This window comes from Megalops cyprinoides, chromosome 24 (assembly GCF_013368585.1).
Source record: "Megalops cyprinoides isolate fMegCyp1 chromosome 24, fMegCyp1.pri, whole genome shotgun sequence".
Lineage (NCBI taxonomy): Eukaryota > Metazoa > Chordata > Actinopteri > Elopiformes > Megalopidae > Megalops > Megalops cyprinoides.
This window is the reverse complement of record NC_050606.1, coordinates 4,981,710-4,994,290: the sequence shown is the minus strand read 5'-3', so window position 1 is coordinate 4,994,290 and position 12,581 is coordinate 4,981,710. Positions and strand designations below refer to the sequence as shown.

Here is a 12,581-nt window from a genome sequence, read left to right as displayed (position 1 = left end):
TGAGAGTGAACACTGCCCTCTGGGCTCTCACAGAGACAGCTGTGATCTCCAGTGCCGGAGCATGAGTGTGTAGTGTGCGCAGTGTACGCACCAGAGTTATAGTGCTCTTTTAGATGGGACACCCAGATCTGCTAAAAGCACGGTAGTAAAGGCAATCATCTGAATGGCTGTATTATTGTAGTATATTGTATAATATACAATATACAAAATACAGGGTGGGGGCAGTGTAGCATAGTGCTGGTGGGCCACTGCTGCTGTACCCTTGGACATGGCACTTAACCCAGCGTTGCCTCAGTAAATATCCAGCACGAGACATCCATATCCATGACATTTGGAGGCTCAGACTCTTAAAATTATCTTGCCCTGTTTTCAGAATGGCAGCTTCAGTTTTCGACGCTCTGTGCAGATTTAGATCAGACAAGTTCAGACCAGTGCCGTGCTAAAGTCCCCAGATCAGTGACACAGCACCTGTGGCCTCTGGGGAAAGCCATGGCCGGTCGGTTCACTTCACTCACGGTGACAGATTTAGCTGCAAACTGGGCCCGTGTGACTTCGCAGGCACAAATGAGGGAACGGATTTTGTTTGCGTGGTCTCGGTTGTGCCGAGTAATTGGCATTGAATCCGTTGGAGCCTTACTCTTGGGACGTCATCCCCGGAATCAACTGGAAATGACCCAATACATGAAAGGATATGATAATAACCGTATCCCGTGTGCTCGGAGGGTATGCTCGATCAGTAAGAATGATTCTGCAAGGAAAGATTTTTTTTCTCTCCTAACACACATACTTCCGTTTCTGATGCCATATGTGTTGCGTCTTGTGTTATTTTTTTATCGCAGTAGACCCAACTGAGGAAAGCCTAATCAAATTAATTAACTTTATTGCGGTCCTGGTTGCAAAGAGCTTAAGATTTAGCGAAAGATCTGAGGCGAACGGCTGTGTTTGCCGGAATTGGATCTGGGTTTAGGATAATCCAACTTAAGCGAATACTCAGATTGGCTTTGTTCTGAGGCATCGGCGCTGACGGCGATTCGCTAAGCGCGGCGCACGTCCCACACGGACACGTCTTCAGGGCACTGTCGGGAACTTGCGATACTTGTGAGGATGGCACGACTGAAGGGTTGCCAGGCAACAACTTATTTGCCGATCAACAAACGTGGCTCTCGGCAGGGCCAGATCGCTGTCCTTCCTCCTGTTGTGTTACCGCTGAGTGTTGTCAGACAGGGAATGGACGCTGTAGGAAAAGTGATGCAGAATCGTGAAATGGCGTTACTATAATCTGTTTGGCTTTGTTGGGTTGACAGGAAAGTCGAGAGAGATTTTATTGTCAGCCTATCCATATATAAGTATTTGGACAGGAGCAGGACTCCTAACCGAAAGGTTGCCGGTTCGATCCTCGCTGGGACACTGCTGCTGTACCCTTGGGCAAGGTACTTAACCCACAATTGCCTCAGTACTGTAACCTGTGTAAGTCGCTTTGGATAAAAGCATCTGCCAAATGAATAAATGTAAATGTGAGTATACGGTAGGGTTGAAATAACATTTCCCTGGGACCCATGGTGCTATATTCAGACAGTGAAGGAAGAAGACAACGCACAGAATAAAATCAAAGTGACTTATGCCCTGAGATCACAGTAACACAAAACAGCAAAAACAGCACCAAATGTCAATATTTATATATATATATATTTTTTTTTTACATAAGTTCCTTTCCATTTTCGTAAAAAATACAGACGGTAAAGGAACACTTTAGGAAAATCTGCTGGAGAAGTGAAATTGTAACAGCTGTTACTGTAATCTGTGCGGTTCCACATGATTGTACTAGACTCCTGTGTTCATTTTTGGGTTAACAGGAAAGTGACTTATGCCCTGAGATCACATTAACTCAGAACAGCAAAAACAGCATCAAATGCCAATATTAATATCTTTTTCACACAAGTCCCTTTCCATTTTCATAAAAAAAACACAATAAAACTGCTGGAACAAACACTTCACTCAAAGTAAATTGTGCACATAAATCTTTCAGCAAGTTGTTTTGGAAAATAATGCACACCATTCACAGTGAATGACACTGACATTTAATATCTCACACCCACAACAAAAGTCAGCATTGAGAATAATAGAAGCCACAGTTTGGATGAGCTGTTTTTTTTACCTGCATCCACTGTTGGAAGCTCTGGGGCCCTTTTTTTATTTTTAAGGAGTCATCAGTGCCACAGGCTGATAACCCAGGACCACAATCTCTGCCTCGTGCCCAAGAGGCCTTAGCTGTCACATGACTGCCCTCTTATCTAGAAAGTGTCAACAGAACGGCAGGGGTGTCAACTGCCTGACAGCCGTCACTGACGCATCACAGTCCCCGCAGCACCCAATCCGTGTCAGAGCTCAGCGTGATGTGTTGGCCTGACTGCCTGCCCAGCCAATCAGGCTCTAGGGTCTGCCAGCATGGACCCGCCCCCTTTTGGGATGTGCAGACAGGACTCAAGTGTGAGGGGAAACCTGTGACCCAGAGGGTGTTGGAGTGTCCTGTTCCAGCGGCAGGAGGTGACACCCCTGAGCTCTCTAAAGATGCATGTCTTTGTGGCCTTGTCAGGAATCCACTCACTGCCACCGACTGGCCTCATGCGGTGTCCGAAACACATTCAGCATTTTCCCTCACTCGAGGGGAAACGCAAAATCAAAATAAAATCAAATAGGCCGGTGAATATGTGGTGAATAGTTCTCAACTTGAATTTGTGTCTGTATGATATTACTGATATACAGGTCTGATTGATTATGTTCATGTATGTACTGCATTTGCATTCTGTAAAATGCAAACATTTTTCTCACATTTTGCTCAGCTTTTTCACCCATTTTGTGTTGGATGATACAAATATGGTGAATAATAGTTCTGATGTGTGTAAAGAACATACATATACATGTTATATGACTGTCACATGACTTATATTTATGTCATAATGGCTTTGTATGTTAGCGTCTATATATGCAGGAAAGATGTGTTAAAGTGAATTATGAGGAGTATTAGGGCGGGGCTGAAAAGAGCCGCTCTCATTGGCTGATCTCTGCAGATCACACAGCACCTCTTCAGAAATAGGTCAGCCTCTCTGTATTGGCAGAGCAGTGAACCCACTCACATCCTGCTCTGTCTCATGGTGGCTTTCTGCCATGCAAACACCATGCAAAATCCTCCTCTCCACCCCGCTCAGCACAACACACTAACGCAAGAGCAGGCAGGTGCGAAAGGCACACACCAGCCCTGATTTCATGATCACATTCTGCTGGATTCACATAGAGGAGGTGCAGCCAAAGCGGTCTGCCCGGTTTAATTGTGCTGTGGTGTCAGACACCTTGCTTACCTCACAGCAGAATGGAATTTTATCAGCATTCTCTAATTTGCATGTCGCTGCCATCGCCCCAACCTGATTGGTGGAGAGAGCCCCCCCTGTCTTGCTGCTGTATTTCTCATTGATGCTTTGTTGTGGTGTGGGAGATGTTTTGACATTGAATTGCAGGTGGCGGGAAAGCCAGGTGACCGGGTGATCTCTCTCTCCCAACAACCCCCCCCCCCCCCCAACCTCCCCCAACCCCCCCCAGACACGTCATCGGGCTCGGAAGGAGAGGGCTCCATGCAGGGCGAGGGCACGCCCACCTCCAGCCAGGGCAGCATCAACATGGAGCACTGGATCAGCCGGGCCATCCACGGCTCCACCACCTCCTCCACCACCTCCTCCTCCTCCACCCACAGCGGGGGCAGCGGTGCCGCCAGCCGCCTGGCCGACGTCATGGCCCAGACGCACATCGGCATGTCAGGTAATAACCCCCCTCCATCCCTCCTCGTTTGACCTTTGACCTCTGACAGGTGATTGAATCCATGCTCTACCCCTTCATCATGCCTCTCCACCTCTGGCACCTGTTTTTCCCCCGTTTCTTTTCTTTTTCGCTGACCCCGTTCTTTTTAGTTTCCCTCTTACCCTGAGGCGCTTGGAGCGCAAAAAAGCCTGATAGTACAGGATTAATGTTCTCTTTTTTTCCCAGCATGCATTTCTTCCCTGTGAAAATATCAGATGGTGTTGCCTGCTCCTTTTGCTTTTTTTAACATTTATTTCCAAAAATAATATGTATTTTATTTTTAAAGAACACACATTTATACCCCAGACTGAACTTTTCACTTTCCTATAGGTCAATGTTGAAAATAAAACGTTATCTGAATTTCAGTCATGCTTCTGAAATTATTGCAGGCACAATGCAGGATTTGGGTATGGCCAACACGTTTGAAAAATGGAGCACAAGGTGGATAATCAGACTAGCCCTAAGCAAGGAGAATCTACTAACAGCATACTTGTTAGCGTTTGCTCTGGTGGGAAGCACACTGAGGTGTGAAAGTCGATTAAATTCAGTGCTTTGTGGTGTCAGTTCAATGGCATGGTTGTAGGACGTGGAGAAAAAAAAAGGAATTGAATGGCTGGACACTTAACAGACAGGCTCTACGATTTCACACATGGCAAACTCGTTCAATCAGTGTTGAAGCACTGTGCTGAACTGTCCCGCAAAGAAGTGAGAGACCCACGCAGGACTAAACAAGACGTCAACAGCGAAGGTCGTTTGCGTAGAAGTGTCTCATAAAGCAGTTAATCAGCTGTAGAAGCTCCACTCTTCTCTGTGGCTAAGACAAATGATTGTGCTTTCTGTGAGTTTGGTTGTGCTTGCAGCCAATCCCACCTCCATTAAACTTTGGCTTGCGGTGATCAGCTTTTGATCAGCTTCTGTTTGTCTTTATTAAGACAAGCACCTACAATGGTACATGTCTAAAGCAGTGAAGCTGATCATTAAATTAAGTGCAAAATTAAGGTATGCATTACTCTGTATATATCATTACAATATACGCACATGTCATGTATGTGCCACTACAATACAGTTGTGTCTGGGGTATAAATGGAATAATTTTTTTAATATTGCTGCTGGCTGTCTAACAACAAAATCACACTTATAACCATTTTGTTTTGCACTTCCGGGTTGAAGGCCCGTAAACCCTAATGCACCCTCCACAAAGCCTACACAGTGTGAGAAAAATTCACCTGAAATGCAAGGTGTAAACCTGCATGTGATTGCTGTCCGACCCAACACGGCAATGTTAGCAAAGACGTTATTTTATGGCCAGATACTCCGCTCCTGTGTTCCTTGCGTACTCCGTCTGGGAGGTTCTGGTTGGTAGCAGGAGGATTCCGATGCTGTCTGTATTTCCATGCTGACTATGAATGCTCTGTTTTAGACCATGCCCCCTTTTAACAATGTTCATAATGAACCAGTGAATCAGAACACTCGTAGCTTCAAAAATGGCAGAGGCGCAATTTTCAGTGTGGAACACACTGAGTTGACTATCTGGTCAGTACATAGAAGATCTGTAAAGGGAATGATATAATAAACCGGGTTTGACCTGCTTTCTTACCCCAACTTAAGAGCCTAGGAGCAGTTTGGGAGTTGCTGTCAAGTTTACCAAAAAAAAAAAAAAGCTTATGCTGGATACTGCCGCACAGAGAATTTGTAGGAAAGGTTCACAGAAAGTACAGAACATTCTTCTTACGTTCTCGCACCTCTTTGTAACCCCGTCATCTAAAAGCAGACAATGAAGGACAGAATCAATACTCCTGGATTAGTCACTGATGCAAATGTACCCGCACGTAAAGGTCATTTTAAGGTCAGCTTAGGTGGCGGAGACTCCACACAAATACTTTTTTTTCAATAAATGTTGTTAGTATTTACTTTCAGCATAACCTTGGTTGATGTTGAAGGTTATTTTGTGTTCTTTTCCTTTTTTTATTTCGAGGGGGAGCCAAGCAATCCCCAGCGCGTGTTTCTTGTTTTAAGGAGGCTTAAGAAAAAGCTTTTTTTGTATTATTTCCCCTTTTATTTTCTCTCCTCCTCATGTGATTGGTTTATGCCTGCCCGTATAGATAAGTTGCTTTTCCTCATGTCCCCTGCCGCTGACCCCCCCATGTCGCTAACGCCTCCTGAAAGATGCTGCTTGACTCGGCCCGAAATGCTGTGCTCCATTTGGCTCCTGGTGTTTGGTTCGGCGTGGGCCGCCGCTCCTGAGATCTAAAAGCCTTTGGTTTTCCCCCCTCATATCCAGGGCCAATTGCTCACCTCTCACTGAAGAGGAAAACAGTGCCAGGCACAGTTGAGAACGGAAACTCCGGTTTGCGCCGGTCCTGCGAGTTCGGCTCAGACCTCGCCTGGCCGCCCTTGGAGTCGGAGGGTCAGTATCCCAGCGCGCTGGTGCACCGCGCGCCCCCCCCCCCCCAAATCCCACCCCCCATACCCCTCCCTCCGTCTGCCGTACCCTCTCTGCTCCTCCACTGCCGTCAGTGTGTCATCCCTGGTAGTCTGTGCTCGCAGTGGTGTTTCCTGTCTAGAGGGACCTGCCGAGGATCGCGACCCCGGCTTAGCTCTTGGCCTCCGTGTTGTGAGGAGCAGTGAGCCCTGTGTGTCTAACCCTCATTAGCGTCTGCATCAGTGTTTGTGAAAGCGAAGACGACGGCAGGATCAGAGGCCGGGCGGGTTGTAGGTGTTGGATAGGTGTGAGAAGCAGTTCCGTACCTGTTCCTGTTGCCATCATATTTGTTTGTTTTACTGTGGAATGCCAGTGCAAAAAAGGAAGCTGCTCGTAGCCAAAGGTTACCTTTCACCTTTGCAATAAAGCAGAGGTTAGCATATCTTAAACAGGCTAGACGTCTGCTTTTAGATGCGCTTATCCCATCTCTGTGCACTGTCTATATCTACTGTACAGTAATGTTTCTGTTCTGTTCACAAGTGGGTAATCTGTGTGTGTTCACTTACGACTAGCGCCATGGCTTTGACCTATTAACACTCATCGTGACATGTCTTTGAAGTTGTTTTACTCTGCATGTCTAAGCTGTGATGGCACCTTACTGTGTGTTGTGTGTGTCTCCTTCAAATAAGCCTTTTCAATATGCTGTGTTTTTTTAGTCCCATTCATGAACCAGTCAGTTTTTTTAGTAGTGTATGAATGTTTTTTTTAGCAGCTTTCTGGATTTTCTTTTTGAAAAACAGTGAAAGTGCCTGTGACAGATTTTTTTTTCCTAAGAGTTTTGTAAGTGGGATTTACATGGATTGAATTGATATGTTTTATACATTTATTAACATTTTGCCACGTAACAGTATATTTAACATACATGTATGTATTTTGTCATATTACAGTCTCTCATATCATATCTGCTAATGTTGGATTGGATCTCATTAAAGATTATTTGCACATTTTGTCATTGAAAACAGTGTGACACTGTGGAATGTCTGGAATTTGCACACAATTAACTGAGGCTGAGGTGTAATTTCTCATTAGCAAATTCATTGGCAAATCATTCACAAAATTACAAGCACAGCCATGAACTTGATGCCATTTTGGGAGACCTCCTGATTACAGTTTTACTGTCCCGGTAATTGGAAGTGATTAAGACTGGGCTCGTAATACTACTGCAAATAGGGCAGAAAAACCCAGCAGCGCTGAAGAATATTGCTAAACTGTGGGTCTGTTTGTGGATTACTATTTCTTAAGGCCACTCCTAATCTATATAATACTCCTAAAATATACTGTGAGTGATGTGCAACAACCCATTTTTAAGAATAATGTGTTATAGATTTGAACACAAAGTCATCTTAAGGAACGCCTAAAATCCCATATGTAAGGACCATGAGACGGCAGCATTTACACTGAGCCACAGAGATCTTTACGCTGAGATCTCTTACATAATTTAGCTGCTGCTTGTGCACCAGCGTGTGCTGTTTAAATAAGTGCGTTGGTTTGGGCTCAGTGACGCTCTTCCGTGGTGGCAGACTCGCTCTCACTGCGGACACCCCTGCCACTCACTCCCACGTGGCATTCAAAAGCATGTTTTCACCGGCCCCAGTTTTGCAACCCCAGAGGTCAGCACCGATCCTCTCCGGAGCGGGAATATCCTCCTGAGCACTTGTAGGGCCACCTTATTTTCGTGTCATTCTGTGAGAGAGAGAGAGAGAGAGAGACGGAGAGAGACAGAGAGAGAACGAGAGAGAGAGGGAGAGAGCGAGTGCGGGGGTGCAGGCGCACAGCGACAGCCTCCTTGGGCTGACTTTGGCAGGGTCTCGGCTGAGTCAACCCGGGCCCCCTCTCACACACCCCCACAGAAGAGCAGGGATCCTCTGTGGTGCTCATGCAGCCTCTCTCGGTAATTATTTGCGGTGCTTTAGGATGCTGAGCGCTTGTCACACCCATAATGCACAGCGTTTTCCTCCTGCCTTCAGTGGTTTGCCTTATATCTTCGTTCTGTGAGCTGTGTCTGATTGAACTCTTCACACACAGTGTCGCACATCCACTTCAGGTCTGACTGATTAATACTAATGTGATAATTAATTTGGAGGATTTCTTTTTTTTTCTCATTATGAAAATGCATTAATTGCTCATGAGATCCGTCGCATCTGTAAACAACAGACTTCCGCTGAAGAGCATGAATGTATCGGTCCAAACGTTCGCCCACTCTACTCGATTGCCCTTGACTTTCAGCGTCTGCCTGTATCCGTGGCGGCGGGTCTGAGCGTTTGTTGTTGAAAGCTGAGAGAGAGAGAGAGCTTCATTGAAATGCTCTTCACCCCCCCCCCCCCCCCTCCTAAATTGCATTTGGAATGATATTTCATGCTTAGGCGCTCAGCGCGAGGGAAATGGGCTGAAAAATGGCAGACCGATTGTGACAGTGACCAGACCTGCAAAGGGGGCGGGAGGGGGGGGGGGGGGGGGAAGAAAGAAACACATGCATGGCTTGTGATTAAAAAAATAAAAAAAACATTCCGCTGTTTATCGGATACGGAAAGTAATTTAAGGAGGGATTGGAAATGAAGGGAAGAAATTGCTGTCCTTCACGCCAAAGGGCAATATCGGTTCCATATTAACAGATCTGAAGAGCCATTGAGGCAAGTATGTCGTACGCAGGCATGGAAATATTGAAAGAGTTGCGGAAGAATGCTGTAAAGAGTAGCAAATGGATACTCATGGCATGTTAAAGTGAGTTGAACAAAACAGCCATTCTAACTTTAATAGTGCTGCCAAGTGTTTGGGGGGGGGGATCACGCTGAAACTTGTGATGGAATGTACAAGGGCTGAAATTCTGTCAGACTCCGCTGCCCCTCCCCGAACCCCCGGATTTGGAGGGCTCCTACCCGCCCACCCCTGCGTGTGCCCCCAGACGGTTGGCACCGTGATGCTGTCCCCGAATTCTGCGGACAGTCCGCTTCTTTGCGGTCCCCGCGGTCACTTTGGGAGGGGGCGTCAGACGCGCCGGTCTGAGGCCGCCGGGGAGGAGATGCTGACGCTGACAGGTGTCCCTTCACCTCCAGAGAACCACTCCGCCCCTCCCGATGTCACCACGTACACGTCGGAGCACTCCATACAGGTGGAGAGGCCGCAGGTGTCCACGGCCTCCCGCACCGCGCCCAAGTACGGCAACGCCGAGCTCATGGAGACCGGAGACGGTGAGCGTGTGTGTGTGTGTGTGTGTGTGTGTGTGTGTGTGTGTGTGTGTGTGTCTCTCTCTGTGTGTTTGATGAGTCAGAGTGTGTGTTAATATGCTAGTGTGTGCCTGTGCATGTGTGTGCGGGTGTGTGTTAACTCCTGTTCTCCAGGCTTGTTAGTCAGCAGCTGAGTTCCAGCTAAAATCCAGCAGCTGGTGTGTGTGTGTGTGTGTGTGTGTGTGTGTGTGTGTGTGTGTGCATGTGTGTGTGTCTGGTATTTATTAATATTTCATGACACGTAGCTGTAAATGTGTCCTGTAACATATGTTTGTGTAAAATGTTCCTTCTTGTCCTCAGTAGCACTGTAAGAGTGTCAGGCACCAGTTGCTGTGTGCTCATATTTAGTGTGAATTCTGTCACACTGACAAGGATTAATACAAACCGTAGATGACTCTCTGCTTTCACACGTTTGATAGTGATATGGAATCTTGATGAAGTCTGTGTAGTGATTCTCTTTAGAGACTATGATTAAATACTTCTTGTTTTTTCTGTTCGAAATTGTGTGGTGCAGTATAGTCCAGAGACAGAAGTGGGAAAACCAGACAGGCTTTTTCAGGGAGGTCCAGCCAGGTTGAGCCACGGCTTGGCCCAGCGTGGTTCTGACAGTGGGGAGAGTGCTGTAGCCGAAGTGTGCTCTCCTCCTTGCTGCTCTGTCATTTGGAATAACCTCACCACATTCCGTGTGTACAAGAGTTTTGACAGCTTATTTTCAGTTTCATCGACGCAAAAGAAATGATTCAAAGTGCTGGAAGTAAGTGAGCTGTGTGCTCTTGACATACGAGTTCCAAATGAAAGCATCTTGACATTTATTCTGAACAATGCCTGTGCTTCCATGCAGTGAAATGATGGAGCGGCCCAATCTGTGGTTTTTCTCCACTTAAATTTGCTTTCCAGCGAAACCCAGTGTTGTTGTAACAATGAATTTGCCCGATGTGGTCAATAATGTAGAGAGACAGATTTGCTCCGAATTCCTTGAAAGATAATTTGATAAAAAAATAAACAGCCAATTCGCATAGATGAGGACTTCTTTGATGTTGAAAAATTTAGATTTTTATTAGTTTTTTGTTTTTAATGTGTGTGAATCACAAGTAATGAGGACATCAGTTTGCTAAATGATTTAGTTTAGTTTTGTTTGACTTTGAGGACTGCAGCTATCAAACATATAAGCCTTTGGGATTTCATCAGATATTAACTTCACTATTTGAATAATCAGAATTTATATTTTAGTTCTTGGAACCAGTCACCATCCACCAAATGTTTCAATAAGTTAAAAGTTTTTTTATTGACTTATTCCGGTAGTTGGTGTAATCACTGCAGCCCTTATTAGAAAACAATAACAAAAGCCTGAAGTTTTTTTTTTCCTCCTTCATCAAAGCTCTCTAACCTTTTCTCTGTCATCTGTCCTCAAGCCTGTATTGGTTGCAGTGAAGGACTGTTGGGTGTTTTGGGAGAAAAATCTTATGAGCATATCAAACTTTCTCTCTGCCACATCATGGCCTTGGTCAATTTTGCTTTTAAATTCTTTCCATTTAAGGAGGAGATCTGAACACTTAGTGAGACGGAAGCATTCACCATGAGGATGGCTCTCTGAGATAACCCTGCGTTGTGCTGTCCTGGTTTACATATTGCCAAGTGAAGTGTGCACGACTTGTTTTGCTGAAATCACAGGGCGGGCAGCGGGAAAAAAAAGAGCAGGCTGTTCGGCAGCGCACAGTCAAGGACAGTGTTCTCACGTGTGCTCTGAAGCTGGAAGGAATAGAGCTCGCAGGCACCAGCGTACTTCTGTTGATTTAGAAAATACCGCTAATATACAAAAACAAACAGAAAGCATTGTGGTTACACACGATGTGGAAATTAATCTTTTTGGAGGGATCAACTTAACTTTGCTATTAAAGGAAAAATTAATAAATGCTGGTTCATTTCAGTTTGCAGCAGAAGAACAAATATATAGAGTTTCATGAGTGTACATGTCAGCTTCAACAGGGAAGGCATTAATAAAATATCTTTATTCACTGTCTCCTTAAAATGCAATAGTGTAGACTGTAATTCAAAATACCTTCTTCGCCAAGAGCATTTGGCAGCCATTGCAGATGTCTGGTGATACATTAGCTCTGGCCTCTGTGTGTGTGTGTGTGTGTGTGTGTGTGTGTGTGTGTGCTGCTGTGCATGTGCTGTGTGCATGTGCGTATGTGTGTCAATGTGTTTGAGTGTTTGTTAATGTGTGTGTGTGTGAGTGCGTGTGTGTATTTATACAAGTGTGTACGTGTTGGTGTGTATGGGAGCTGATGAGTGTGTGCTGATATCTCATAACCCCTGTACCACAGGTGTGCCGGTCAGCAGCCGAGTTTCAGCCAAAATCCAGCAGCTGGTGAATACTCTGAAGAGGCCTAAACGGCCACCTTTACGGGAGTTCTTCGTCGATGATTTCGAAGAATTACTGGAAGGTATGGGTGCTTTTCTCACTGTTTTTAAGTATCTCTGTCACTGTACTTTACAGTATTACTCGCCAGTAACGCCCTAAGAAGGATTCTTTACCCGTGGTTATGTCTTGTTGTAAGTGGCTGTGTTGCTGTCTCACTCACCCTGAAATGTGTGTCCAGTCCAACAGCCAGACCCCAACCAGCCGAAGCCGGAGGGGGCGCAGATGGTGCCCATGCGAGGGGAGCAGCTGGGCGTGGTCACCAACTGGCCACCGTCACTGGAAGCGGCGCTGCAGCGCTGGGGGACCATATCTCCCAAAGCCCCCTGCCTGACCACTATGGACACAAACGGAAAACCACTGTACATCCTAACCTACGGTAAGGGCTGCGAGCGAATTCGGCTCCTTTAAAATAAAACAACCCAAAGAAAAAAATGGACCCACAGGAACGTTATTTATCGGTTTGCTTAAAATGTGTGTGTGTGTGTGGACTGCCCAAGTGCATCTCCCATCAGGGTCATGGGGGGAGATATTAAAATGCCTCAGTCAGCATGAGGGAAGTTTGAGAAACGCATATCACTGCTGTAAACAGTAGTACTTAATA

General features: G+C 45.8%; 1 protein-coding gene across 6 annotated transcripts in view; it reads left to right on the top strand.

Moving 5' to 3' along the window:
• The window catches only part of LOC118771431 (disco-interacting protein 2 homolog C), a 154,835-nt gene that overhangs the window by 95,450 nt on the left and 46,804 nt on the right, over positions 1-12,581 (top strand). For 4 of the 6 annotated variants that reach the window (XM_036519426.1, XM_036519424.1, XM_036519425.1 and 1 more), the window contains exons 5-9: positions 3,595-3,810; positions 6,131-6,256; positions 9,385-9,519; positions 11,883-12,002; positions 12,159-12,356. In XM_036519426.1, coding sequence (XP_036375319.1) covers positions 3,595-3,810; positions 6,131-6,256; positions 9,385-9,519; positions 11,883-12,002; positions 12,159-12,356 — 795 coding nt within the window. The remainder of the gene's footprint in view (positions 1-3,594; positions 3,811-6,130; positions 6,257-9,384; positions 9,520-11,882; positions 12,003-12,158; positions 12,357-12,581) is intronic. The other 2 variants (XM_036519427.1, XM_036519428.1) reach the window with 1 other exon arrangement.